The sequence below is a fragment of the Erinaceus europaeus genome, chromosome 6, assembly GCF_950295315.1.
Source record: "Erinaceus europaeus chromosome 6, mEriEur2.1, whole genome shotgun sequence".
Classification (NCBI taxonomy): Eukaryota; Metazoa; Chordata; class Mammalia; order Eulipotyphla; family Erinaceidae; genus Erinaceus; species Erinaceus europaeus.
In genome coordinates this window covers 63,095,728-63,123,421 of record NC_080167.1, presented here as the reverse complement: position 1 = coordinate 63,123,421, position 27,694 = coordinate 63,095,728, and the positions used below count along the sequence as shown (strand labels likewise).

Here is a 27,694-nt window from a genome sequence, read left to right as displayed (position 1 = left end):
TCTAGGGAAAGCAAGATATATTTATTCAAAAATTATAAAAGATTACAATATGAATCTGTCAAACAAAATCAGCTTTTAAAAAGTAAGTAACTCATGTTCCCAAATTCTGAGCAAATCAAGGTAAGAATCCAATGCACAGAAAGAGTATTGTGTAGCCCAAGGAGCAAAGACAATGGAAATGTCTTGTCAATGCAGGCACTGTATAAACATATAAATTTAAAGATTTACTGTAACAGAAATGCTAAGTACATGTTTGCTACATTCCTCTAACATTAAAATGATACGTGTTTTATATTTAGTAAAAACATACAGAGTGTATAAAATCTCTAATCACATGTAGTCTAACAGGAGTGAACCAATAGTGTAAATTTTTCTTATATATAAGAACCCAACTTGAAATAAATCCATTATCACACATATTACAAACCTAGCCCACAAAAATGTCTATCACTTGCAACTGTAAATTTTTTTTAAAAAATCCCAGATATTAATATCCAACGGGGACATTATAGTGATCAGCCTGAAAGGGTGAATTACTTACAGGGGGATTAAAAGAGCAAAGTAAATTAAATAACATGAGTGAAAAAGATAAATAATGCACACTAGTAAGAGGTTAGGAAACCGAATACTGTGGAAAAAGATTTATTAGTCTGTACAAGTTGGTTTGGCTACTTGTCATAGTAAATTACCAGGGCTTTTCATTACACAATTCCCTCCCCACCCCACCCCACCCACCCACCCCCACCCTCCCCACACACACACATCAAGATTTAGAAACAGTGTGCCTCTCTCAAATAGTCAGTTAGTGTTTTTCCCCCCAACTCTCAAGACACAGAAGGAGGTTTTGAGTATCAGCTAGTCATCTTCGGAAGTCGTAAGATACAGATACTCTTGAACATTACACAAGAGACAACAGAGGTGCCTGGAAAGACCACTGTGTATGGGAAAAGATGTTGGTTTTCAAAAAGTACTAAGTACTTACACGAGTTACACAAACACACTAGCCATGTCCGTCTGAACCCAAAACGGAGTGGAGTCCTTCCTGTGGCTCTTCTGCCAACACCACGTAAGGAAAACTGCACAAGATGTTGTGAATTTCAATGTACATCTCACAGAAATGAAACTCCAATTAAGCAAGTGAACTACTCACTGGATTAAAAAGACCAGACTTTAACATGTCAGTGCTATTTTATAAGCATCATCAAAACAAAGATTTAACTATAAACTGGTCTGGCCTCATTCTGTAAAGAGGATTTCTACCTAGATACCACAACAGAATCTTTCAACAAACAGCCTAGAAAGGCTGTGGGAATCACGCTCCTTGCCACTCCTGAAAGGGAATTCTCCCAGTTTGGTGATACCTGTGGACCTCCAAGGTGTCAGAGGAGTTCTACATGACAACTAACTTGGTAATTGGTAAGAGTACTTCAGCAGACCAAAAGTAGACCTTGTGTCGACATATGCTGGAGAGGTGGGATTTTTTTTTTAATTCACATGATAAATGTAAACCATAAAATCAAATGTACAGAGAAAGGTACATCTATCTGATGTTACATGAAAACTTCAGACTGCAAATTGTGCATGCAGGAAAAGCATGGCAAAGCTGGTAAGTGGGGTTTCTTGCAAGTATGTACTGCCATGATAGAAAACAGATTATGTGCAAACTGCAAGGTCCCTAAAAACAGCAGTTAGAGTTTATATACAGAAAGATGTCACTATCTAATCAAATATGCAAGAGATGGTATTTCCCGGTTTATAACACAGAACAGTATCCACCGCAGGCTCCTCCTCCATGGGCTTCGTCCCTGTGTGACAGTTTGACTCCTTTATTCTGGTTCTCACTTTCCCACAGTCCAGGCGTCTGAATGATCTTCTCAACAAGCTCCTCGAAGGCACACTGTACACCATCGCAAGTTTTGGCGCTTGCCTCTAAAATTGAAGGAAAGATGTCAGTATTAGTCTATTTTTTTATGATCATATTTAATGACTTTTAAGAAACACTATTATGACCTAAGTATCAGCTGACAATTCATAGAAAAGCAAATCAGCAATTTCTCCCCCCCACAGTTCATTACTAGGAAGCATCCCCCAGCCCTCAAAGCTGAGCTGTCTAAACTCTAGTCACAAGAACACTGGTATGTAAATAAGCTCCAAACTTTGTAAAACTGCAATAATGTTCAAATATTAGGCCAAAGTTCTCTCAGTGTTTCAGTTAATCCTTCAAACTACTGATAGTACTCTCTCCCCTCTCAATTTCTGATGGTCTCTAGCCAACAAAGAAAACTTTAGAGAGAGAGAGAGAGAGAGACTTGCAATACTGCTTCACCACTTGCAAAGCTTTCCCCCTGCAGGTAGGGACAGGGGTTCAAACTTGGGTCCTTCTACACTGTAATATGCACTCAACCAGGTGCACTGCCACCTGGCCCCACTAAGCAAGATTCTTAACTACTCACTCCCCCACCCAAACTTTGTCTTGAAGTCTTCGCAACCCAGCTAATGGTAGCACAATAAGCCTAGTCAGTCACACTGAAAGCCCAGAGTCACCTTCACTCTTCCCATTCCTCATCTTCAACACCCCGTCTACCAGCATAACCGCTTTTACTGTCAAGAGTTTCTCCTGAATCTGCCAACGTCCCACCACCCACAACTGGCATCACATCTAAGCCGCCAGCATCATTCATATGGACCCTTAGCTCTTACTTGTTTTTCTAGGTTTACTTTTCATATAATTGGGTTTTTTGTATGTTTGTTTTTGCCTCTAGGGTTATCACTGGGACTTAAGTGCCTGCACTATGAATCCACTGCTCCTAGAGACCATTTTCCCCCCACTTTTGTTGCCCTGCTGTTGTTGTTGTTACTGCTGTTGTTGTTGGATAGGACAGACAGAAGTTGAGAGAGGAGGGTAAAAGAAAAGAAAATGCCACCAGGGTTATTATTACTAGGGTTTGGTGCTCACACTGAAAAAAGTCGGCCACTCCTGGTGACCTTTTTGCTGCTGTTGTTGATAGAGACAAAGAATTTGAGAGTAGAGAGAGAGACAGACAGATAGAGACAGAGAGAGACAGAGACAGAGATGTATCTGTAGCATTGCTCCCGTTCTTTCTGAAAAAGTTGGCCTGGAGCAGTGAAGCCCTGGCAGCCACAAGAATAGAGAGAGCCTAGTAGGATCTGTGTGTACATTGCTATTTAAGAAGTGCAGTATAGGGAGTCGGGCAGTGGTGCAGTGGGTTAAGCGCACGTGGCGCAAAGCGCAGGGACCGGCGTAAGGATCCCGGTTCAAGCCCCCGGCTCCCCACCTGCAGGGGAGTCGCTTCACAGGCGGTGAAGCAGGTCTGCAGGTGTCTATCTTTCTCTCCCCTCTCTCTCTGTCTTCCCCTCCTCTCTCCATTTCTCTCTGTCCTATCCAACAACAAAAGCAATGTCAACAATGGCAACCACAACGAGGCTGCAACAACTAGGGCAACAAAAAGGGGGAAAAATGGCCTCCAGGAGCGGTGGATTCATGGTGCAGGCACCGAGCCCAGCAATAACCCTGGAGGGAAAAAAAAAAAAAAAGAAGTGCAGTATGCACACAGGACTGGCCAGATCTGGCCCCATCATTTGTGTCGGGACACAGTCATGACGGGTCAACATATGACTGTTTTCGTGCTTTATGGCAGAGTGCAGTGGTTACAATAGCAATTTGATGACTTTCAAATAAATTTTATTGAGCACTGATGATACAACAATGAACTTAGCAAACTTTGCCCTCATATGCTGGTATGGGAAGTATGTAAGCAAATAGTGCTTTGCAGGAAATAAAACATTGCAATGGGGCAAGAATGAACAGTAAAGAAACTGGTTCTAGGGGGTCAGACAGTGGTGCACCAGGTTAAGCTCATAGTATGAAGCACAAGGATCCTGGTTCGAGGCCCCCACCCTCCCCTGCAGGGGCTTCATTTCACAAGCAGTGAAGCAGGTCTACAGGTGTCTATCTTTCTCTCCTCCCCCTCTCGATCTCTCTCTCTGTTCTATCCGAAAAATGGGCCACCAGGAGCATTGGATTCATAGTGCTGGTACCAAGCCCTAACGATAACCCTGGAAACAGATGAAAGGGGTGGGGGGAGGATTGTATTGTTATGTGGAAAGCTGGGAAATGTTATGCGTGTACAAACAACTGTATTTACCGTCAAATATAAAACATTAAACCCCCAAATAAAGGAAAAAATAAATTAAAAAAGAGAGAAACTGGTTCTATTGATTTTATAGCATAAGATGTAATTATAAACTACACATTTTTGTGGTTCATAAAGAGAAAATCTAGTAAACAAATTACGGAACATATACTCAATAGAATACTACTCTGCAATAAAAATAATAAAATACACCACAATATTGTGTCCTTTGGATCAAAATGGATGGAATGAGAGGTGATTATGTCTAGTAAAGTAAGCAAGGATGTGAAAGGCAACTACTAGATGTCTTCGCTCATGCGCAATATAAAGAGTTGAAACACAAACCTGCACACACACAGAAAAGTGCCAAACTGCCTCTAAGACTTTGTGTGAGAACTGTGCTGTAATGTTATAATCTTACAAACCACTATTAAATCATTAATAAATAAGTAAAAAAAACTGTTTAACATAAATTTCAGTTTAATAGTTCATTAATAATGAAAACGTTCGAGCCCCCGGCTCCCCACCTGCAGCAGTGTCCCTTCAGAAGTGGTGAAGCAGGTCTACAGGTGTCTGTCTTTCTCTCCCCGTCTTCCCCTCCTGTCTCCATTTCTCTCTGTCCTAGCTAACAACGATGACATCAATAACAACAACAACTACAACAACAATAAAAAAACAAGGGCAACAAAAGGGAAAATAAATATTAAAAAAATTAAAAAATAATAATGAAAACCTACTCACACACCTACCTATAAATAACATGGAATGCTTTCGTGCAAACTTCAGGCCTTCATTTCTATCGACTTCACGATTTTCCTAAAAAAATAAAATGCAACGATTAAGAAAAGCTACCAAAATACAAAGCCCGACAGCCAAGTGTGTGACTTTTTACCTTGTCAATTTTATTTCCAACTAGCATGTTCACTATGTCGTTTCTCGTGCAGTATGTTTCCAATTCATTTAACCAATTGTCCAGTTTAACGAAGGTGTCTCTTCTTGTCACGTCATATACTGAAAAAGAAATTGATCAAACATGACAAATGTGAAGCCTATGTGTTTTTGATAGGGAAGTAGGAGCTACTATAACTTTATAAGCAAGTCTGTGTTCTTAACCCTTCAATGCTTATCAATCAGTATCTACATATCCAGATGGAAGATCAAGTGAATGACAAAACCAGCCACTTTCATAGTTCCAAGTTTATTAACACAAACTGTGGGGAAAATGGAAGGATATCTTATAGTCTAACTGAAAACTAATTTAAGCAGCACAACAGCTATCCATTTAAAATAATAGTAATAATAAAAATAATAAAAAGGCTTGTCCAAAAAGTGTTTAAATTCATATCTGGGGAACATCTATGACCCTTTTAATTTGTTTCTTAAGAGCAAGACTTTCAAGATCGGAAACCTGCCAACACCCATATCCATCGAAGAAACATTTACAGAAGCCAGAGCTCCCACCTTCTGCACCCTAAAAAGAATTCTGGACCATACTCCCAGAGGAGAAATGTTAGAGGAAAATGACCAGAGGACTCTGAATCCCAATTCTATCAGGACACTGAGAAAAAAGAGAAGAAAAGAAAGAACACTCAGAAGTAGTAATAGGTGTAGGTGTGACTTAGGAAGAGAAAGCAGGGCCATAGAAAAAAATGCTCCAAATATATAAATATAGACAGTTAAAGAAATAATAGTCAACCCGTATCTGTGACCTTGGGAGATCTACTGCAGTCTCCAGTGGAGGGAATGAATGGGACACGCAACTCTGGTGGTGAAAGTGGTGCAGAATTATACCCCTGTTATACAAATTATATGTCACTTTGTAAATGTTAAACCATTAATATATTTTTTTAATTATGTTGTTTTTTTAAAAAATATATTTATTTTATTTATTTATTCCCTTTTGTTGCCCTTGTTGTTTTATTGTTGTAGTTATTATTGCTGTTGTCGTTGTTGGATAGGACAGAGAGAAATGGAGAGAGGAGGGGAAGACAGAGAGGAGGAGAGAAAGCTAGACACCTGCAGACCTGCTTCACCGCTTGTGAAGCGACTCCCCTGCAGGTGGGGAGCCGGGGTTCAAACCGGGATCCTTATGCCAGTCCTTGTGCTTTGCGCCACCTGCGCTTAACCCCCTGCGCTACAGCCCAACTCCCCATTAATAAATTTTTAAAAGGCTAAGAAAGTTAACAGACGGAGTCCTGACTTCTTCTGCTTCACTTTCATCTTATATCATTTTCTTTTCTTTCAAGTGAGCTATCTTGCTGGACTGTAAAGTGTTTTCAAGTTTTAAAGTGATATCAAACCAAAACAATTACTGTCTAAAAGAAATTAAAGAAAAACCTCTTAAGTCATGATACTAAAAACATTCTCTCTATAACTGATCAATATTCATTTTAAACAGTTTCCCACAGGCATTGGGTACTTTTCAATAATTTACACTGAGAATTTGCATTTGGCTTTTTAAATTGTGTACACTGTTGATTATGCTAATCAACAGTGTCAAGCACTATTTTTCAGTACTGATAAAACAGATAAGTGATACTGTTCATTTATGAATTGTAGCAAGTACTGACATACTGATGACTGAATACCATTTTCTGGTACAACTTGAAGACAGATCAGCTTCAATTGCGTCCTCAATAAAATGGGCCTTTAAATTAATCTGATCTTAGTTTTTTCAACTGTTCTATTTGTTAACACTAAATAAAAATGAATGTATTTCAAGTAACATAAAAATAGCCTTTAACTAAAGTAAAACAAAAAGTACATTGACCATTACAAACAAGGAAAATTGCAAATGCTTATAATTATCTATCTTTATGCCGCATATTAAGGGTAAAACTTACCTAGTATCACACCCTGTGCACCTCTATAGTAGCTAGGAGTTAATGTTCTGAACCTTTCTTGGCCAGCAGTATCCTAATGTAACAAACAATTATAATTAAGACAAAGCATAAACATACATCTTTGACATACTAACTCAAGACTAGAAAGTCAAACGGTATTCTAAAAACAATACCTGGGCAAAGACCCATTTAAAGATTGATTTTTCCTGTTACATAGAAGATGAATGAGATTAGACAGCGCAAGTAGACCTGCTGTTTCAATCTGCAGCACCCAGGCGACACTTCTACATAACCCTGAAGCATCTCAGTGTGCCGACTTCTGACCAGTTCTAACATGCCAGGCTATTAAAAACCACTACTATCATAGTATATATGTGGAAATTGATACACAAAATGATGACTTTTATCAATTACATAAATAACAGTATTAGCAATCACATATTGATAAGGAAAGGAGGAGGAAAACAAGACAGATAAGTAGACAGATACAGATGATGAATATTTTGGGTCTTTTCTGCATTTAATGCAACTTTATTCAGAACTACCAGAAAGAGGCCTACTTCACGGGGCAACCCAGATCAGAATAGCTGGGTTCACAGGCTAATAAAGAAAAGTAAACAAAGACTGGGCACCAGTCCTGTGTGGCCAGGGAGGTGGCTCCAAAACACAGCAGAACTTCCACGCCTAAGACCTTGGGTTCAATCCCTGGCAGCACACATACCAGAGTAACATTCTGATCTTTCCCTAATAGACATAAAATAAATAAAACCTTTTTTATAAACCTCAAAGCTGGTAAGCATATCATATAAATACTTAGAATAAACAAAAAATCATTTTCCCTATGTATCATTTTATTCACCTTCCCCCCAATAACTATCTTGCCTTTAGTGCTAGCTCAGTCTAGGCTCTTTTTAAAATCTTAAGGAACACATATTCAATGATTATGATTCTCTCTGGGAGACAATATGATTTTGTTATACTTCCTTCAATTTAGATATTCTTTAGGGATTACATATTGCAAACATTTAAGTAAAACAAATCTATTTAACTACTCAATTAAAAGATATAGCTGTTTATTGTTTTCCCTTTAAAAAAATATCAAATCTCCCAAAAGTTATTTGTTGGGTTACTGGAAAAGTCATGATGGGATGGGGGAAGATAGCATAAGGGTTATGCAAAGAGACTATCCTCATGCCCGAGACTCCTAAGTCCCAAGTTCAGTCCCCACACCACCATAAGCCAGAGCTGAGCAGTGCTCTAGTAAAGGACGTCATGATGTGTTTCCCACAGTTTTCTATAAAGAAAAAATTTTTAAAAAGACAAAACATACCATAATTTTCTGAGAACCCACTAGTACAAATTACACACATCAATTTCTGCTTCTCTAAATATTATTTATTTATTTACTGCCTCCAGGCTTATACTGGGGCTCGGTTCCTGCACTACCAATCCACCACCCCTGGGGCCATTTTTTCAATTTTTTCTTTTTTGGATAGGACAGAGAAATTGAGAGGGATGGGGAAGACAGAGAGAGAGAGAGAGAGATAAAGATAGACACCTACAAACCTGCTTCACACTGTGAACTGACCCCCCATACACAGGTGGGCAGCTGGGAGCTCAAAAAGGGATCTTTGCGCGGGTCCTTGCGCTTTGTACTATGCGCTTAACTTGGTGTGCCGCTGCCTGACCCTTCCCCCAGTTATCTGATCTTTATATGAGATATTTTCAAGTCTTACCCATATTGCAAGTTTAGCCTTATTTCCATCCACTGAAATTGTTTTCACCTTAAAGTCAACACCTGAAAGAAATAAAAACTCTTTAAGAATCTTAGTGAAATATATATATATTAAAGTCAGTTACCAATAACCCCCAAACAGGAAATTCATTTTATAAAATACTCAAATTTGCACCCCAAATTCTTAGTTATAGATTTTTTTAAAAAGTGACACTAAAGTTCGTTACTTTAGGATTCAAATCAAGATAAATTAAAATCAAATGCTTGCAAAATTAAACACTTACTGATCTGCACTTTTTGAAAAAAAAATAATAAAAACTGAATTTTAAAAATTAAAGTAAGAAAAAAAATGGAGGGGGGTCAGGCGGTTGTGCAGCGGGTTAAGCGCACATGGCGCAAGCGCATGGACCAGGGTAAGGATCCCAGTTTGAGCCCCCAGCTCCCCACCTGCAGGAGGGTCACTTCACAAGCAGTGAAGCAGGTCTACAGGTATCTATCTTTCTCTCCCCCTCTCTGTCTTCCCCCCCCTCTCCATTTCTCTCTGTCCTATCCAACAACAATGACATCAATAACTATAACAATAAAACAAGGGCAGGGCAACAAAAGGGAATAAATAATAATAATAAAAGAAGAAAAAAAGAACTAATCTGTGTAAGGAGAGCTTATTTTATTTTTGACAGAGACAAAGAGGCAAAGAGAAAGATAGACAGAAAGAGAGAGAGGGAGGGAGGGAGGGAGGGAAGGAGGGAGGAAGGAGAGTGGAAGGGAGGGAGGACCATAGCGCCAAATTTCCCTCAATGTGGTGGGGGCTCACTATCCACGGAGCCATTTCACTGAACTAGGAGAGGGGATTCCTAAGAAATCACTTATGGTGTCATTACAGCACCCCCCCAACCCAAACTGCTCCCTTTCCAGGAAAAGCAGCTGTGCGGGGCATCTGGCTTGCCCACCCACGTCTGTAAGGAGTATTAAAAATAATACGCAGTCTAGCCCACTGGCAAGAGGAAAAACAATTAGTGCAAAAAGCTGGGAAAGGAACTTTCAAAAGATCTTATTTGCTTGCCACAATTAATCCAGAGCAGTGCCTACTAAGATGACCAACCATCTCACACGCTCAATGCTGCCTGTCACCAAAATGGAAAGATGTTAGTAATTCCTGCAGGATCTCTCATGATCCATTACATATACAAACTGGGTAATAAGCCATTTCAAAACGTATGACATGCCAGGTTTTTCTGTATGAGGAAGATTAAAAGGAAACTGGTGTTTTGGGCCAGTGTGGTATGCTGATAAAGCCACGCTGAGTGACAGGCAACCTCTAGGGAGGGCAGTGCCCATTAGACGGACCCAGGAGCTAAACAAAAAAACCCAAAGCGTGTATTCATCAGGTCCAGATAAAGAACTCCTATACTATATAAGAACCTATAAAACCATATTTTAAGTGTTCATCATTAAAAACTAACAACTATATTTACTACATTGATTTCATCACTAAAAGTCTTAACTCGATCCTTCATATAGCTGACCCTTTTAATGAATTTTAACCCCTGCCCCTTTTGGCAACTATAAATTTGGCCTTTTCTTTTTCAAGTTTGGTCTTACAGTCTTAAAAGTTTGTTTTTGTCTTCTTTAGTTAATTCATTAATTTAACTGGTCTCTAAGGTTAACTGTAAATCACATAACCAAATGCAATTAATTAACTAGAAAGAAAATAGATACGTATATATTATCAAATGGTTTCTATAAAAATATCAAATTGTTTACATCTTCTTCATATTGTTTTTAAGAAAACCAAAATCTAAGGAAATTCAGATGAGGGAAATGGCTGACTTGCTATATGGACTTAATCAAAATCACTGGTAAACATCACAAAGAAATAGCAGTCAAGCTTCAGAGTTCTGTCTCCCCCCATTTTCTGTCTCTTTCTAACTGAAAAGTCAGTTCAGAGAAACCCTGTGACAAACCCCCCCAAAAAAAAAAAAAAAAACTCAGGGGCCAGGTGGTGGTGTATCTGGTTGAGCACACATGTTACAATGTCCAAGGACCCAGGTTCAAGGTCCCAGTCCCCACCTGCAAGGGGAAGCTTTGTAAATAGTGAAGCAGGGCTGCAGGCGTCTGTCTGTCTCTAACCCTCCTTATCGCCCCCTTGCCTCTCAATGTCTTTCTGTCTCTATCCAATAAAGATAATTTAAAAAAAAAATTTTTTTTTAAACCAGCAGCCAAGCTCCCAAGGTACTACAAAGGGTATATAAGTACTTTTTCTCCTTAATCACCCACATAGCTGCTCCAAAACAGACTAGCTTTCTTGCAATCAACCAGCTAGTCTACACAAGAATCAAGAGACTCAGTATTCCCAGAACTGAGTTTCCGTTTTACTCTCTGACCACACCAGTCTATTATTTTACATAATACCTCTAAGGTATTATGTAAAACAAGTAAGAAAGAGAAAGATGTATGGTCTTGCATGTAAAATCCTTTACAGTTCATAAAAAGAATAGACTGGTGTGGTCAGAGATGGGGAAGGGAGTTGTCAATGAATGAAATGGAGGAAGGCAATCAAAAAAAAAGAAACAAGGACAAGCACACAGGTCCAGCGCTCAGCTGCTGGGCAAACTCCCCACCTGACTCTGTATCTATTGTGAAAGGTGACTATCAGTATCTCACTGTGATTTAATTTGCACTGTCTAATCACGAAGGTTTAGAATCTTTTTTTTTTCTGCACACCACGGTTTCACTGGGACTTTATGCCTATACAATTCCACTGCTCCTGGCAGACTCATCTTTTTAAATTTAGGATAGAAATAGAGGGGAGGAAGAGCCAGATGGTTGAGCACACATGTTACGGTGCACTATGTGCCGGGTTCAAGTGCCCAGTCCCCACCTGCAGGAGGAAAGCTTTACAAACACTGAAGCAGTGCTGTAGATGTCTCTCTCTCCTCTATCTTCCTCTTCCCTCTCAATTTCTGGTTCTATCAAATAAATAGATAAAATATATTTTAAAAAGAAATCTCAAAAAAGAAAAGAGAAGCAGAGGAAAGAAGAGAGGGACAGAGAGGAGAAACCACAGCACTTGTGCACAGTGCTCCTGTGTGGTGCTGTGCCTTGAGTGCTATCTTCCTGCACTGTGAAGTGCGCCTTTTAGGGGGTCACCCATCTCCTCACCAAGAATCTTTAGAAGTACTTATCCAGGAGTCAGGCAGTAGCACAGCGGGTTAAGCACGTGTGGCGCAAAGCACAAGGACCTGCATAAGGATCCCTGTTTGAGCCCCCGCCTCCCCACCTGCAGGGGAGTCGCTTCACAGGCAGTGAAGCAGGTCTGCAGGGGTCTTTCTCTCCCCCTCTGTCTTCCCCTCCTCTCTCCATTTCTCTCTGTCCTATCCAACAACGATGACATCAATAACAACAACAATGAAAAACAACAAGAGCAACAAAAGGGAAAATATTTAAAAAGTACTTATCCATATTTCTCCCGCCCCCCCCAGCCGTGTGTGTGTGTGTGTGTGTGTGTGTGTGTGTGTGTGTGTGTGTGTCCTTGTGTGTAATGTTTGTTAAAGTCTTTTACTGATTTTTAAGGTTTCTCTTTTTGAACCTCCTAGATCATTTTGGCAGTAATTATTTGCAATGTTTTCTTCCCTGTCAGTGACTCCTCTTGACAGTAAGCTGTATTTTCCTTCCTTCCTTTCTTTAAAAGAGGTGCCGAGGCCTTGCACATTAGATATCACTGCGGAGTGACTTCCTGGGCCAATGTTTCCATTATTTCAGAGCCAGGGAGAGAGAGAGAGATACTGGAGAGACACCACAGCAATGCTCCACTATTCGTGAACTCCCATGCTGCCTTCTTGAGGTGAAGCCTGAACCCAGGGCCTCGCACCTGGTATGGTGCTGTGCCCTCCTGGAGAGCTATGCCCACTGCCTCCTGGTAGTAGTGTATTTCTAAGAGCAGACGGTTTTCTAATTAATGAGATCTACTTTATCAGTTTCTATTTTTCTTTATTTATTTCCCCTTTTTCTTTCATGAGAGACCAGAGCACTCAGCTCTGGTATATTTGCTGTCAAGGATCAAACAAGGACCTCTGATTTGCAAGTTCTCTCTCTTTCTCTGTCTCCCTCTCTGTCTCTCTGACCCAGTTTTTTCTTTTATGATGATGAGTTCAGTGCTGTATCTTGTGTCTCACATTTGTGTAATATTTCCTGGTTTTTTTTTTTCTACAAGTCTTACAGTTTTGAGTGTTACCTTAATCTGTCATTCGATTTTAATTTTGGGGTACAGCACGAGTATGGATGGGGTTCCTGATATCTTTTCATTCTTATATTTGGACATCTACCAACAATTGCAGCAGTCAGTTGGAAATGACCATCCTTTTTGCACTTCTCAAAAAGGTCTGTTAGCCATGTCTGTACATCTGTTTCTGGATTCTTATTTATCTGCCTGTGTTAATATTCCTCTATCTTGATTCCTCTAGCTGTTTACTATTGCTAATCTACATTTTTTTTTTCAGAGCTGTGCTAGTTATTCTAATTCATTTGCAATTCCCAATGATTTTAGAATCAGGTTGTCTATTTAAAAGTAGAAGCTTGGGAGTCGGGCAGTAGCGCAGCAGGTTAAGTGCACACCATGCAAAGCTCAAGGACCGGCGTAAGGATCCCAGTTCGAGCCCCGGCCCCCCACCTGCCAGAGGTCGCTTCGCAAGCGGTGAAGCAGGTCTGCAGGTGTCTATCTTTCTCTCCTCCTCTCTGTCTTCCCCTCCTTTCTCCATTTCTCTCTGTCCTATCCAACAACAACAACAACAGCTATGACAACAGTAACAACTACAACAAGCACAACAACAAGGGCAACGGAATGGGAAAAAAAAAAAGTAGAAGCTTGGTGAAGTTTTGATAGGGAATGTATTAGAAAGATCAATTTGGGGGAAATTAATCTCTCGCTATGGAGTCCTATGATCGGTGCTATTTCTTCAATTATTTACGAATTTTAAAATTTCTAGAATACTATTAGAGTGCTTTTTATATGTTTTTATATATTCAGCCCTCAGAATTTAATACCTTTGAATGTAAAATTCTATTTGTTTTTCAATTTCTCTTTGCTCATTGCTAATATATAGAAATAACCTGATTTCGTGGTCCAAGAGGTAGCACAGTAGATAAAGCATTGGACTCTCAAGCATGAGGTCCTGCGTTAAATCCTTGGCAGCACATGTACCAGAGTGATGTCTGGTTCTTTCTCTCTCTCCTCCTATCTTTCTCATTAATAAATAAACGAAATCTTTAAATAAAAAGAAAGAAAGAAGCTGATTTCTAAAACATTATTTTGTAACTTCCAATGTTGCTAACCTGAACTCTAGGAACTTTTTTCTTCCTAGAGATTCTGTTGGGCACTTACATTCTTTCTTGCAATCTGGATGCCTTGTCGTTCTTGTCTCCATACTCTCGCTAAAAATCTGCAGTACAGTCTTGAGTAGAAGTAAATAAATAAATTAAGTAAGTAAGTAAATAACCTAAAACTCTTATTTTGTTCTTGTGATTAAAGGGAAAGCATTGACTTTTACCTTTCCCTATGGCACTAGTTATATTTTCATAGTTGTTCTTTATCGGTTGAGGAACTTCCGATTCCCTTTTGCTGAGGACAGATACGTATCTTCTCTTTCCTACTAACCTTCCTTGATATCTTCATGGTTTCAACTGTTCTCAGGACAACAGTCTGTAATTAAGGTGGCCCAGGGTACCAGGTTGATCCTATGTGATTCTATATTTTAATTTAGACAACTACAAATTTGATTATTTCGGGGTTTAGAGTATAATTGGCATGTAACATAGTATTCATTTCAAGTGTATGACATTATGATTTGACATTTGTATTTATTGTGAAATGACCACAAGACCAGCCAACATCCTCTGATAACTTTCAGGTATGCAACACAGTATAACTAACTGTACTTATTCCACAATATAATACACACATCCGTGACTTATTTGATCTCGAAGTTCCAGGTGCAAGCCCTGCAACATCACAGAGCTGAGCACCACTCTGCTGTCTTGGTCTCTCTCTTTTTATCTCTCTCATCAAAAAGCAAGTAACCTCTTGGGGCCAGGTGGTGGTGTACCCTGTTGAGGCATACCATACCGTGCTCAAGGACCAGGCTCAAAACTCGCTCCCCACCTACAGGAGGAAGTTCCATCAGCACTGAAATGGTCCTGCACGTGGGTGTGTCTCTCCTCCCTTCTCAATTTCTAGGTCTCTATCCAATGTACTTTCATTTTAAACAACTTATTAAACTAAAAGACTTGCTTTCTCATAACTCTTAGTTTATGGTCATCATGAGGACTTCACCAGCAAGTCAACATTTTCAGATAGAGACAGAAGGAGGAATACCACAGCACCAAAGCTTCCTGCGGTGCAGGGGGGCTGGGCTGTACCCCATGTCACCTGCATGACAAAGCAGCACCCAAAACCAGTGAGCTATCATAAATAAATAAATAAATAAATAAATAAATAAATAAATAAATATGCCCCCCAAAAAAATCTTGAGGGGGGAATGTGCTCAGAGCAGAGAGGTGGTTACTGGGTAGACTGCAGGCTTTGTGCCCATGGCCCCAGATTTAGTACCTGATACCACATATGCCAGAGCAGTACTCTGGGATCTCTCTTTCGCTCATACACGAATAAATCTGCTTAAAAACTAAAGGCTCAGCATGTTAAAAATAATAAGCAAGGCTGTGGAAGAACAACACCCTTCATATATTGCTCGTGGGGATGCAAAGTGTTAACTTTATTTAAAAAAAAAAAAAAAAAGTGGCCAAATTTTGTTCCAAAGTCAAGCATATACCTATAACCAGTGACTCCACTGCTGGACATTTACTTCAGAGAAATTAAAACCAAGAATCATATAAAAAATCCTGTAACTGAATGTTTATAAACTTTGTAATCATAATCACCAAAGAGTGGAAATAACCCAAGTGCCCTGGAGAGGGTGGATTAATAAAATAGCTCAGGGAGTTGGGCAGTAGCACAGCGGGTTAAGCGCAGGTGGCGTAAAGCACAAGGACCGGTGCATCTGTATAACTCCCCAGCAGAGGAAAAAGATGGGGAAAAAGAAAAAGTGCCTACCGGGAGCATTAGAATCATGTAAATGCAAAAGCCCCAGCAACTACCCTGATACCTAGTAGCAAAAAAATAAATAATAGGGGGCCGGGCAGTAGCACAGCGGGTTAAGCGCACATGGTGCCAAGTGCAAGGACCAGCATAAGGATCCCGGTTGGAGCCCCCCCTCCCGCTCCCTGCCTGCAGGGGGAGGTCACTTCACAGGTGGTGAAGCAAGTCTGCAGATGTCTATCTTTTTCTCCTGATTTCTGTCTTCCTCTCCTCAATTTCTCTGTCCTATCCAACAACAACAGCAACAACAAAAATAACAACAACAACGATAAACAACAAGGGCAACAAAAGGGAAAATATAACCTCCAGGAGCAGTGGATTCGTAGTGCAGGCACCGAGCCCCAGCAATAACCCTGGAGGCAAAATAAATAAATACATAAATAATTTTTAAAAGGGGAGGAGAGAAGGAGAGAAAAACTATACAATGCCTAACAGTCCTGAGGCACTTGACAACAGCAAGATTAGAAAATGTTCAGGGGGTGAGGAGGGTCAGGGAGAGAGCTGTCACTAAAGCACAGGATGTGTATGCCTGAGGCCCCAAGGTCCCAACTCAATCCCTGGCGCCATTCGCCAGAGCAGCCAGCGCTCCGGGTCTGGGGGGGGGGGGGGGGGCGCACACACGCACATTAAAAAGACATGAGCTCAAGTCCAAGCCCCTAAGCACTAAAGGCAGATGGTACTGAAGAAAACTTGGGTGCTGTGCAGTCCTTCCCTGTCTTTCTGTCTCTGTCTAAACAAGTCAGCCTGGAATGACAAAACCCCAATGATAACAATAATAATAACTCTTACTTTATTTTTTTTATATTTATTTATTCCCTTTTGTTGCCCTTGTTGTTTTATTGTTGTAATTACTGCTGTTGTTGTCATCGTTGTTGGATAGGACAGAGAGAAATGGAGAGAGGAGGGGAAGACAAAGAGGGAGAGAAATATAGACAGACACCTGCAGACCTGCTTCACGGCTTGTGAAGCGACTCCCCTGCAGGTGGGGAGCCAGGGGCTGGAACCAGGATCCTTAACGCCGGTCCTTGTGCTTCGCGCCATGTGTGCTTAACCCGCTGTGCTACCACCCGACTCCAATAACTCTTTCTTTAAAAAAAGTTTATAGAGAGGAGTAGCTGGGGAACAGCTCAACCAGCAGAGCAGACTTTCACACCTGAGGCTCCCGGTTTGATCCCCGGCACTGCATGCATTGGAGTGGTGCTTTGGCTTGTCTAAGTCCTCCTGTCTGCCTCATACTAGAAACATATTGTTCTCTTCTTAGAGAAAAGACGGGTTTCTCAGCGAGGAGACAGGGTTGTTGAGGAATGTCTTGTCAGAAACAGGCGAGGCTCTGAGGTTCCAACTTGACTCCGATGCAGGACACAGGTTAACAAATGACAGTCTGACTTCACAGAGATATTATTATCTCACAAGTGAGAAGTAAAACAACCCAAAAAATTCAAAGGCCTGGAAATACTCCTGAATCAAACTTCAAATGTTCACAGAGAAAAGCAGTAAGAATACAAGACTATCTACCAAGCAACAGAAACAAAAGCCAAAACCCACAGAAGCCAGTCACATCGGTTCTTCTAGGACGTCTTTAGCAGAGAAAGACTAAGATTACAGGAACTTAATATACATCCTAAGAAACTAACAAAGTGTGGTCCGGGAGGTGGCGCAGTGGTAAAGCTTTGGACTCTCAAGCATGAGGTCCTGAGTTTGATCCCCGGCAGCACATGTGCCAGAGTGATATCTGATTATTTCTCTCTCCTCCTATCTTTCTCATAAATAAATAAAATCTTTAAAAAAAAAAAAAAAAGAAACTAACAAAGTCAGAAGGGAAGTAGGAAGGACAGAGATTTTAAGAAGTGACAGAAACAAACGTAATGAACACTAACATCTGGGAACTAAGGTAGCAGACCCAGGAAATTGTTCTATTTGACAACTTTCTAAATACCAACCAAACAGTAAAAAGAGTACATGAAAACAAAATCTTTTAAGAGATACTTTATTTTCCCTAACAATGATTTTAAGATTTTCTTTAGTGAAATCTCAGAGCTAGACTTCTCATCTACCTGTCACCAAAATGTTTCAATTTATAGGAGAAGGCAATAAAATTAGATGATACTACGACTATGGGTTGTCAGGAAAGTCACGATGTATTCTATGTAAAAAATATGTCATGTTTTTCCCATGATGGCCTAGACCTCTAAAAGATCCCTCTCTCCACTGTCACTGGTCATCTCTATCAAGAACAACATAATGGGCCCCCTCTGTGGGCCCCTATCAGACCTGGTCCTCAATGTGGATCAACAATGGTAGGGAATGTTCCACTCTCCAAAGGGAGGTTGGATAGCATACTCTGCTATCCCAAGGATGATGGGTCCTGAAACTGGCACAGCCTAGAATGTTCCTAGCAGTGTCCACGGAATGTGAGCTCAGACCTACAAGGATGCAGAGGTTACGTAGGCCCCCGTGCTAACTATGGGCCCCAGATCAGATTAAAAGGGTTTGCAGTTAACAATACTTATATACTTTTCCCATATTTGGGAGCTATTCTCTTCCCTGATCCAGCTTTCTGGTCTTTTTTCCAACTATATGACACCATCCCCCCCAGACAACAGTTTAGGACACCTGCATATAAGATGTTAGGTGCAGGCAAAAATTAGTTGGGTCATGGATCCCCTTGGAATATACCTAAAATAGACCTACTAGTTATTTCCAAAATGGAGACCCCATATCTCCATCCATAATATTCCAGCCTTTAGGTTCATGATAAGTCAACGATTTACTCTGCTTTCTATCTTAACTCTTTCTCAGCCACCAGGCACTAGATGCTACTATGATGCCAACCGGACTTCCCTGGGCAGACGACCCCACCAATGTGTCCTGGAGCCCCACTTCCCCAGAGCCCTGCCCCACTAGGGAAAGAGAGAGACAGGCTGGGAGTATGGTCGACCTGTCAACGCCCATGTTCAGCAGGGAAGCAATTACAGAAGCCAGACCTCCCACCTTCTGCACCCCATAATGACCCTGGGTCCATGCTCCCAGAGGGTTAAATAATAGGAAAGCTATCAGGGGAGGGGATTGGAACTGTACCCCTCTTATCCTATGGTCTTGTCAGTGTTCCCATTTTATAAATAGAAACTAAAAAAAAAAAAAATGAGGGAGCTGGGCGGTAGCACAGCGGGTTAAGCCCACATGGCACAAAGCACAAGGGCCAGCCTAAGGATCCCAGTACCAGCCCCTGCTTCCCACGTGCAGGGGGTCATTTTGCAAGCAGTGAAGCAGGTCTGCAGGTGTCTACCATTCTCTCCCGCTCTCTGTCTTCCCCTCCTTTCTCCATTTCTCTCTGTCCTATCCAACAACAGCAATAGCTATGACAACAATAACAATTACAACAAATGCAACAACAAGGGCAACAAAATGGGAAAATGGCCTCCAGGAGCAGTGGATTTGTAGTACAGGCACCAAGCCCCAGCGATAACCCTGGAGGCAAAAAAAAAAGTTTCATGTTTTTCCAATAACCCAGTAATTCAGTAGAGCCCAAGCTGCAATCCTGCTCGTGGTTCTTTGTACTATTACGAGCTGCTTATCGATATCTTTATATTGCCATTTACTCCCTAACATATTATATGAAATAATAGCTCTACCTCCTCATATGTTAGCTAGCACGGCAAACCACTTATAGGCAATCTCAACTTTCTCTTTAAGAGGCATCTGGCGGGAGTTGGGCAGTAGCACAGCAGGTTAGGCACAGGTGGCGCAAAGCACAAGGACCGGCATAAGGATCCCGGTTCGAGTCCCCGGCTCCCCACCTGCAGGGCAGTTGCTTCACAAGCAGTGAAGCAGGTCTGCAGGTGTCTATCTTTCTCTCCCCCTCTCTGTCTTCCCCTCCTCTCTCCATTTCTCTCTGTCCAATCCAACAACACCAACACCAATCATAACTACAACAATAAAACAAGGGCAACAAAAGGGAATAAATAAATATTTTTTTTAATAATTCAGAAGAAAAGAGGCATCTGGCAGGGGACGGGCAGTGGTGCACTGGGCTGAATGCACACATTACCATACACAAGGACCCAGGTTCAATCCCCACTCCCCACCTACAGGGAGATGCTTCATGAGCAGTGAAGCAGTGCAAGTGTCTTTCTCTTTCTCTCTCTCTCTCCATTTTTCCTCTTAGTTTCTTTCTGTCCTATCAAATTTAAAAGAAGAAGAAAAGAAAAGAAAAAAAAAGACAGGGCCAGGTAGTGGCACACCTGGTACATTACAGTGTGCAACTGTACATTACCTGGTACACATTACAGTGTACATTACCTGGTACACATTACAGTGTGCAACAACCCAAGTTCAAGCCCCTGGTCCTCACCTGCAGGGAGAAAGCTTCAGCAGTGGTGAAGCAGTGCTGCAGGTGTCTCTCTGTCTCTTTCCCTCTCTAGCTCCGCCTCCCTTCTCAGTTTCTCTCTGTCTCTAGTAAATAAGTAACTTTTTAGAGGTATTTAGTAGCTCTACTCTCTACACAGACTTTAATGCCACTGACTGTCGTGTGTAACGAATGCTAAACCAGAGAATCAGAGGTAAAGTGTGCGCGACTCTCCTTTACTCGACTCTCCTTGACTCCCCGCCACAAGCCCACCGCTTGACGTAGTATCAAGCACATGGTACTCAAACAACGGGATGCTAGTAGACAGACAGTGCAACAGTACCGGAAATAAGTGTCTCCACAAAAGTCACAGTATTGTGGGGTTACCGACACGACATGAGACAACACATATGGAAGATTTGTGTGCGATGAGATCTAAAAGGTTTCCAAAGCTGAAGGACACCAAGGTTAACCTCAGAGACCCCTAAGACTTCAGCATTCATAGAAGCAGTGAGGGTAGCAGGGCCTAAGATCAAACAGCCTGAAGGCTAGAAAATACACTGCATTTTATTAAATGTCTGAACAGAGGCTTACCTATTGTTGCTGCAAGTTCTGGGTCAAAAGTATCATCTGTGAACCTCAAGAGCAGGCTAGAAGAGATGTTTGGGGAAAAAAAAAAAAAAAAAACCTGATTAGGAATTTGACTTTGTAACACATCAGACACAGATTAGGACAACTGAAGGAGCTCTGCTCCCAGGAATGCTGCTTCCATCCAGGCGCAGTTCAAGAAGCCCAAGAGCAAAGGAGCTTCTAGCAAGCATACCCCACGCCCTCCACAATCCCCCAAATGTGGAAGGTTTGTGGGTTTTCTTATCTAAACCGCACTGATATTCCTTGAGAACAAAATACCAGCATCGTGACATACTCTAATTTATATGAGCCAAAGGGGGGTGGGATAAGCCACTGGAATGCAATAAACTAATTATTTTGAAGCTGTTGCGCAATCCACTCTGAATTCAAGTGCAAAATGCAAGTATGATAGTTGAGTGAACTGTGTCGATTAACATTATCACTAACAGAAGAATCGGGGCTACAAACACCACAAGTACAGCAGGGGTGCCAGGCCCAATGCCAGGCAGTGTGCATGAGATCAAGTAGACAACAGTGAGTACTGGAGGCTTTCAGAGACAGAAATGGCAAGAAGTGCTGTACATTTTGAAAGAAAGCGAGAGAAAGAAATGTAGGAAGGAAGAGAGAAAGAAAGAAAGAAATGGAGAAAGGAAACAAAGAAAACAAGAAAGACAGGCAGAAAGAAAGAGGCAAGAAAGACCACAGCCCTCGTGTTTAAAGATTATGAAGGACAGAAATTAGGAAGTGGTAAAGAAACCAGTGAAGAAAGTAAGACTCAGTCAAAAGACTTCCGAAGAGTCCTCTCCACATTTTGTCTGGAGAAATTTTTAATATGAAGCATTACATCAGAAGCTCTCCAGGAGGCTGGTCTGTGGTGCACTGGATTGACTGGGGTACTTTCCCATGGGCAAGGACCCAGGTTCAAGTTCCCAGTCCCCACTTGCAGGAAGGAAGTTCCACAAGCAGTGAAGCAGGGCTGTGTTTCTCTTTCTCTCCCCTCCCAATATCCCCTTTCTTCTCAATTTCTAACAAATTAAAATTTTTTAAAAAGAAGCTCTTCAAAAATATCTTAAGTTTTGCATAAAGACCTAGACTTATCAAATTAGTCGATCTTCCCTATATTATCTCTTAGAGCAAAAGATTGTTCCATTGACTGGTTAGCATTAATAAAATCAAAACAATAGCCTTTACATATCTCAGCTCTAGAAAAACATTATTGCTGCTAGAGACCGCTCTTTGCCCAGTTTATACTTCAAAACATAATGGCCTCTTGGAAGTTGCCAAACCCAGTGTCATTATCAATGACACCTGAAGGACTCACTCCCTTTTTTCTTGATGTTGCTTTCTTTTATTTACCAAAAAACCAGTGCCATCAAAGCCAAAACAAAAGAATGGAGCTGTAGACTTCTTGTCCCTGAGCTCCATTAGCAATAACAATAACAAGCTAGCAATAACAATCCTTCCTCGCCTCTAGCATGAATGGTCTACAGTTCTAGTGAGAATCTGAAAAGACTACCTATAAAATTGTTCTGGGGCCGGGTGGTGGTACACCTGGTTGAGCGCACATGTTACAATGTGCAAGGACCCGGGTTCAAGCTCCCAGTCCCCACCTGCAGGACGAAAGCTTGGCAAGTGGTGGAGCAGTGCTGCGGGTGTCTCTCTGTCTCTCCCTCCATCTCTATCACCCCCTTCCCTGTTGATTTCTCGCTGTCTCTATCTATTAAATAAATAAAGATAAATTAAAAAAAAAAATTTGGGGGGGGGGCTGAGAGCTAGCTCACTGGCGAGTGTGCCTTACCAGGCACGTGACCCAGGTTCTCTCTTCCCCACATGAAACCTCAAGTTAATAAGAGTAAAGATTCCAGAAAAAGTCAGTTAGCCATCATTTAAGACTAGAAGAGGTGTATATATCTGGTTACCACAGAAAGCATTACAAAGACAGAGACTAAATAGCCTTGGAGAGAGTGAGTAAGAATAGAACAGTAACACAAACAATAACAACAGTTTTCATTCAACACTACCAATGTGCCAGACACAGGGCTGGTGTGTGCATGTGTGTGTGTGTGTGTGTGTGTGTGTGTGTGTTTGTTTTTGCAGGGTTATCACTGGGGCTCGATGCCTGTACCACCAATCCACTGCTCCTGGCAGCTATCCCTTCCATTTTGTTATTACTGTTGTTAATGCAACTGCTGTTGTTGTTGTTGGACAAGACAGAGAAATCGGGGGCTGGGTGGTGGCGCACCTGGTTGAGCACATGTTACAACGCTCAAGGACCCAGGTTGGAGCCCCTGGTCTCCCTCTCCAGGGGAAAGCTTTGAGAGTGGTGAAGCAGGGCTGCAGGTGTCTCTCTGTCTCTCTCCCTGTCTATCACCCTCTTCCTCTAGATTTCTGGCTATAAATAAATAAATATGATAAAATTTTAAAAAAACAGCGAAAAATCAAGAGAAGAGGGGAAGACAGAGAAGGGGAGAGAAAGAAAGACACCTGCAGACCTGCTTCACCGTTTGTGAAGCGACCCCACAGGCCTTTTTTGCTGGCCTGCTGCTTTTCACATAGTTGCTAACCCACACAGTGCACCCTGTGGCCAACTGTACTTGCCAGGAGAGCTGCAGAGCACCGGGGCAGTTGCTGAGTCTAAGTCAGCAGCTCTTAGAGGAGGTGGAGGGCAGAGCGTGGCGAGACAGCAGACAAAGCCTCTCAACTCGCCGAATGCAGTGTTCAGGCAGAGAAGTTCACAGCTCTGTTAAGACTTTGAAACTACAACTCCCAAAAATGACTTGAGAAGTAATGCTCCAACGGATGTATATTTAAACATTCAGTTTCCAAGTTAAAGGAGCACAGTACATTCCATGCAAAGGAGAGTGTGGTTATAACTAATCTGTATTTCTTTATTTACATATTAAGTTGACCAAAAGGGTGAGGACAGAAGAGGGTCGGGAAAACATAAATAACCAGTTACTGAAACACTTCTAACTGGTCAGGCTAGTCACAGAAGGCTATATATTTGGCATTAATGGGCTTGGAGAGAGATTCCTATTCCAACCTCATTTCTTTTTTAGAAAAAAATCATTTATTTCAAGTTATTTTTTTCTCTCAATTTACTTATTTGACAAAACAGAGAAATTGAGAGGGGAAGGGGAGACAGGGAGGGAGAGAGAGAGACCTGCAACTCTGCTTCACCTCTGGTGAGGGACTGGGGGCTTGCACATGGTAACATATGTGTGAGGATCCCAACCTCTTATTTCTCAGAAAAAGAAAGGCCTAGAGTGTTCAAGTGTCACATACAAGGTTATAAAAGTGGTGGCATTAGTTTTAAAATCCTGACCTGGCTAGTGTCATACAGTTTACTCTCCAACACGCTGAATTAAACTGGAAAAATAACCTACATATTTGAGCTAATTCAGATGTTGTTGTGTAATGATTTCTCAACAACACAAGTGACATCTCAATTCCACTAACTCCATAAAGGTCTGTAAAGAAATAGAAATGGGGGGGAGGGCTGGGCGGTAACACAGCAGGTTAAGCACACATGGCGCCAAGCGTACGGACCAGAGTAATGATCCCAGTTCGAGGCCCTGGCTCCCCACCTGCAGGGGAGTCACTTCACAAGCTGTGACGCAAGTCTGCAGAAGTCTTTCTCTCCCCCTCTGTCTTCCCCTCCTCTCTCGCTTTCTTTCTGTCCTAGCCAACAACAACAGCAGCAGCTATAACAACAACAACCACAACAAGGGCAACAAAATGGGAAAAATGGCCTCCAGGAGCAGTGGATTGGTAGTGCTGGCACTGAGCTCCAATGATAACTCTGGAGGAATAAAAATAAAAAAAATAGAAACTAGGGTGGAAAGACACCATAATGGTTCTGCAAAAGAATTTCCTGCCTGAGGCTCTGAGGTCTCAGGTTCAATCCCCACACCACCATAAGCCAGAGCTGAGCAGTGCTCTGGTCTCTCTCTTCATATCTTTCTCTATCTCCCTTACTAAGTAAAATTTAAAAAAGAAATTCAGTTAAGTCTAGGAGGAAAAAGAGAAAAAGACATAGAAAACAAACTACTGGTTAGAACGATCCTTTCAGATTAAACGCTGGACATATGGTTTGTACTAACACACCTTCAGAACACAAGCTTATACTTTAGTAGTCATTTATTCTCATCTATCCAGAAATATGTGTTCAAGGCGGTTCTCCACATGTCACATCCACCAATATCTGGCTAAAAAAGAACTTGCTCCCTAAGTGAAATTCTTGAAAGAGGTGAACGTTGTGAAAAGTTTGTAGGGAGCATTTGAAAACTCACCTCGGAAGTACTGCAGAGGAGGGGGGGGAAAAAAGTCTAGACCAGATTACACCCGAGTAAGTCTATTCGAGGGAAGAAAACCGAGGCCAGTAAGTCACTTAACAGACGTGACTCTGGAGGGAGAGACTCCGTTAATGTGGACACTTGCACCTCCCACCAACCTTCTCAAAAATGCTCCCGCGGCTTAGCCATCCGGTCGTCCATCCACTCAGCACATGGGGAAAGTGTGGCAACCATGAAGTGCGTCTCAGTCATCTGACTTCAAAACCAGCGGTTCCACAAGCACTGACCTGAACAAGGTCATGTCTCCAAGTGGGGGAGTTTCTATCGAGACAGCAGTCCACCAAACTCACCTTTTTATTTATTTACTTACTCCCTTTTGTTGCCCTTGTTGTAATTGTTGTTGGACAGGGCAGAGAGAAATGGAGCGAGGAGGGGAAGACAGAGAGGGGGAGAGAAAGACAGACAGACACCTGCAGACCTGCTTCACCACTTGTGAAGCGACTCCCCTGCTGGTGGGGAGCCGGGGGCTCGAACCAGGAACCCGGATCCTTACAATGGTCCTTTGCGCCACCTGTGCTTAACCTGCTGCGCTACAGCCTGACTCCCCAAACTCACCTTTTTAACTCAGATCAGTGTGTGTATGTGTGTGTGTGTGTGTGTGCGTTAGCTGGTGATCATGCTATGCTGACCTTTAAGCAGCACACACAGTTTTGCTGCCCCGTGTCCATCCATTCTATACCAAACACAGTTCTCATCTGCACTCCAATGTGCACGGCGTACACTGAACGGGCAGAACTGTGCACACGCATCGCCACCCTTTACAAACACCCAGCAGTCCAGAACACGTTACATCCTTCCATATCAAATTGTGTGTACGGGCAACTGGGAAATGTTACGCATGTACAGACTACTGTACTTACTGTCGAATGTAAAACATTAATTCCCCAATAAAGTAGCTATTTATTTTCCCATAAAAAAAAAAATTGGGGAGTCGTGCGGTAGTGCAGCGGGTTAAGCACAAGGACCAGCATAAGGATCTCGGTTCGAGCCCTGGCTCCCCGCCTGCAGGGGCGTCACTTCACAGGCGGTGAAGCAGGTCTACAGGTGTCTGTCTTTCCCTCCCCCTGTCTGTCTTCCCCTCCTCTCTCCATTTCTGTCTCTGTCCTATCCAAAACGACATCAATAACAACAATAATAACTGCAACAATAAAAACAAGGGCAACAAAAGGGAATAAAGAAAGATTGTTTTAAAAAAAAATCATGTGTCTGGCGGGGTGGGGGGAGGGGGTGCTTCTGCTTCTGCTTCTGCTTCTGGGACGCTCGCTCGCAAGTGTGTCCAGAGCGAAGAGCTGGAGGAGGCGACTGCTGACAGCTGGCACTTTCTGGAAGCTGAGTGTCCTGTGGATGACTTCACCCGGGGAACTTTGCTCCGGAGACCTGGGTGAAGTCACAGGCCTCTTGCAACACCCACCTGGGCCTAAGAGGCGCGCGCGGGCGGGTTTACAGGCGTGAGCGTGGCTGCCTGTGTTTATCTTCCGTCCTCCATCCCAACAGGGCGGGGGGGGGGGGGGGGACACCGGGCCTGCGCCCCGCACCTGCAGACTGAAGGCCACAGTCACCGGCAGGAGCCCGCGGCTTCGGCCCCAGGAGCAGCACCCCGGGGTGCACCCCCGCACCCACACAGGCCAGGAAGGCGAGGCCACGGCGCCACCCAACTTCTCCGGCTTTCGGGAAGGCCTGACGGGAGCCCCAAAGCCTCGACCCCGCCGGGTGACAGGTCGCTGCAAGCCGGGCCCGGACTGGCCTCCGCCGGGTTCAAGGCCCCAGACGCCGCCCGCCACGCCCTGGGCCCGAGCAGCCGCCCCGCCGGCCGAGCGCGGCCTCCGTGACGGCGCTTGTTTTCCTGCGGCGGCGACCAGGGGCCGGAGGCGGGGGCGCGCGGCGGGGGCGGCGGGGGCGCGCGCGGCGGGAGGAGGAGGGGGGGCACGGGCGCGAGGCCCTCGAAGCCCCGGCTGCCATCGCCGCCGCCGTTGACCCTTCCCGACGCGGCCCAGCGTCAGGCGTCCGCCGAGCCCACAGGAGCCGCGCCGCCCTCGTTCCGCCTCGCAGAGCTGCCTCACCTGGACTTGCCCACGCCGCTCTCGCCGATGATGAGGATCTTCAGGGTGGTCAGCACGTCCTCGTCCATCCTGACCCTGCGCCGCTCCCAGCCAGCTGACCGCCCGGAAAGCCTCCTCTCAACCCTTAACCACCCCCTTCGGAGAGCTGCCGCGCATGCGCAACGCGCGCCGCGCCGCGCTCGGCTGCCACCTGCTTTTCGCACCGGGTACTGAGGCTGCCCGAGCCTGGGACGCTCCGGTTCCGGCTTGAAGGGGGCCTGTGCGGCTGCGCAAACCCGCAGTCCCAAGAGTCTTTTCGGAGCGCTGAGGTGTCTCTCCCGCGCATGCGCAAACGAGGGTGGGCGGCGCCTTGTGTGATTGCCTCTGGCCTGCAGGCTCCTGGTTGCTCGCTGCTCTCTCTCTCTCTCTCTCTCTCTCTCTCT

The 27,694-nt window shown here is 43.1% G+C and overlaps 1 protein-coding gene across 1 annotated transcript; it reads right to left on the bottom strand.

Moving 5' to 3' along the window:
• Window positions 1-27,492, bottom strand: RAB18 (RAB18, member RAS oncogene family). The gene is made up of 7 exons (XM_007525901.3): window positions 27,273-27,492; window positions 20,822-20,877; window positions 8,734-8,795; window positions 6,998-7,070; window positions 5,047-5,165; window positions 4,904-4,970; window positions 1-1,929 (listed from the first exon to the last, which is right to left on the bottom strand). Exons 1-7 carry the CDS (start codon window positions 27,338-27,340, stop codon window positions 1,754-1,756), a joined length of 621 nt encoding a protein of 206 aa, XP_007525963.1. The 5' UTR covers window positions 27,341-27,492; the 3' UTR covers window positions 1-1,753.
• Window positions 27,493-27,694: the final 202 nt, after the last annotated feature.

What these genes read in the sequence shown, in the direction of transcription:
- RAB18 (XM_007525901.3), bottom strand. Translation starts at nt 27,340, where the DNA reads ATGGACGAGGACGTGCTGACCACCCTGAAGATCCTCATCATCGGCGAG. An exon ending in AGCGGCGTGGGCAAGTCCAG is followed by an intron (nt 20,878 to 27,272) that starts GTGAGGCAGCTC and finishes CATCTCTTCTAG; the next exon opens with CCTGCTCTTGAGGTTCACAG. An exon ending in TGCACAGGGTGTGATACTAG is followed by an intron (nt 5,166 to 6,997) that starts GTAAGTTTTACC and finishes TTTCTTTTTCAG; the next exon opens with TATATGACGTGACAAGAAGA.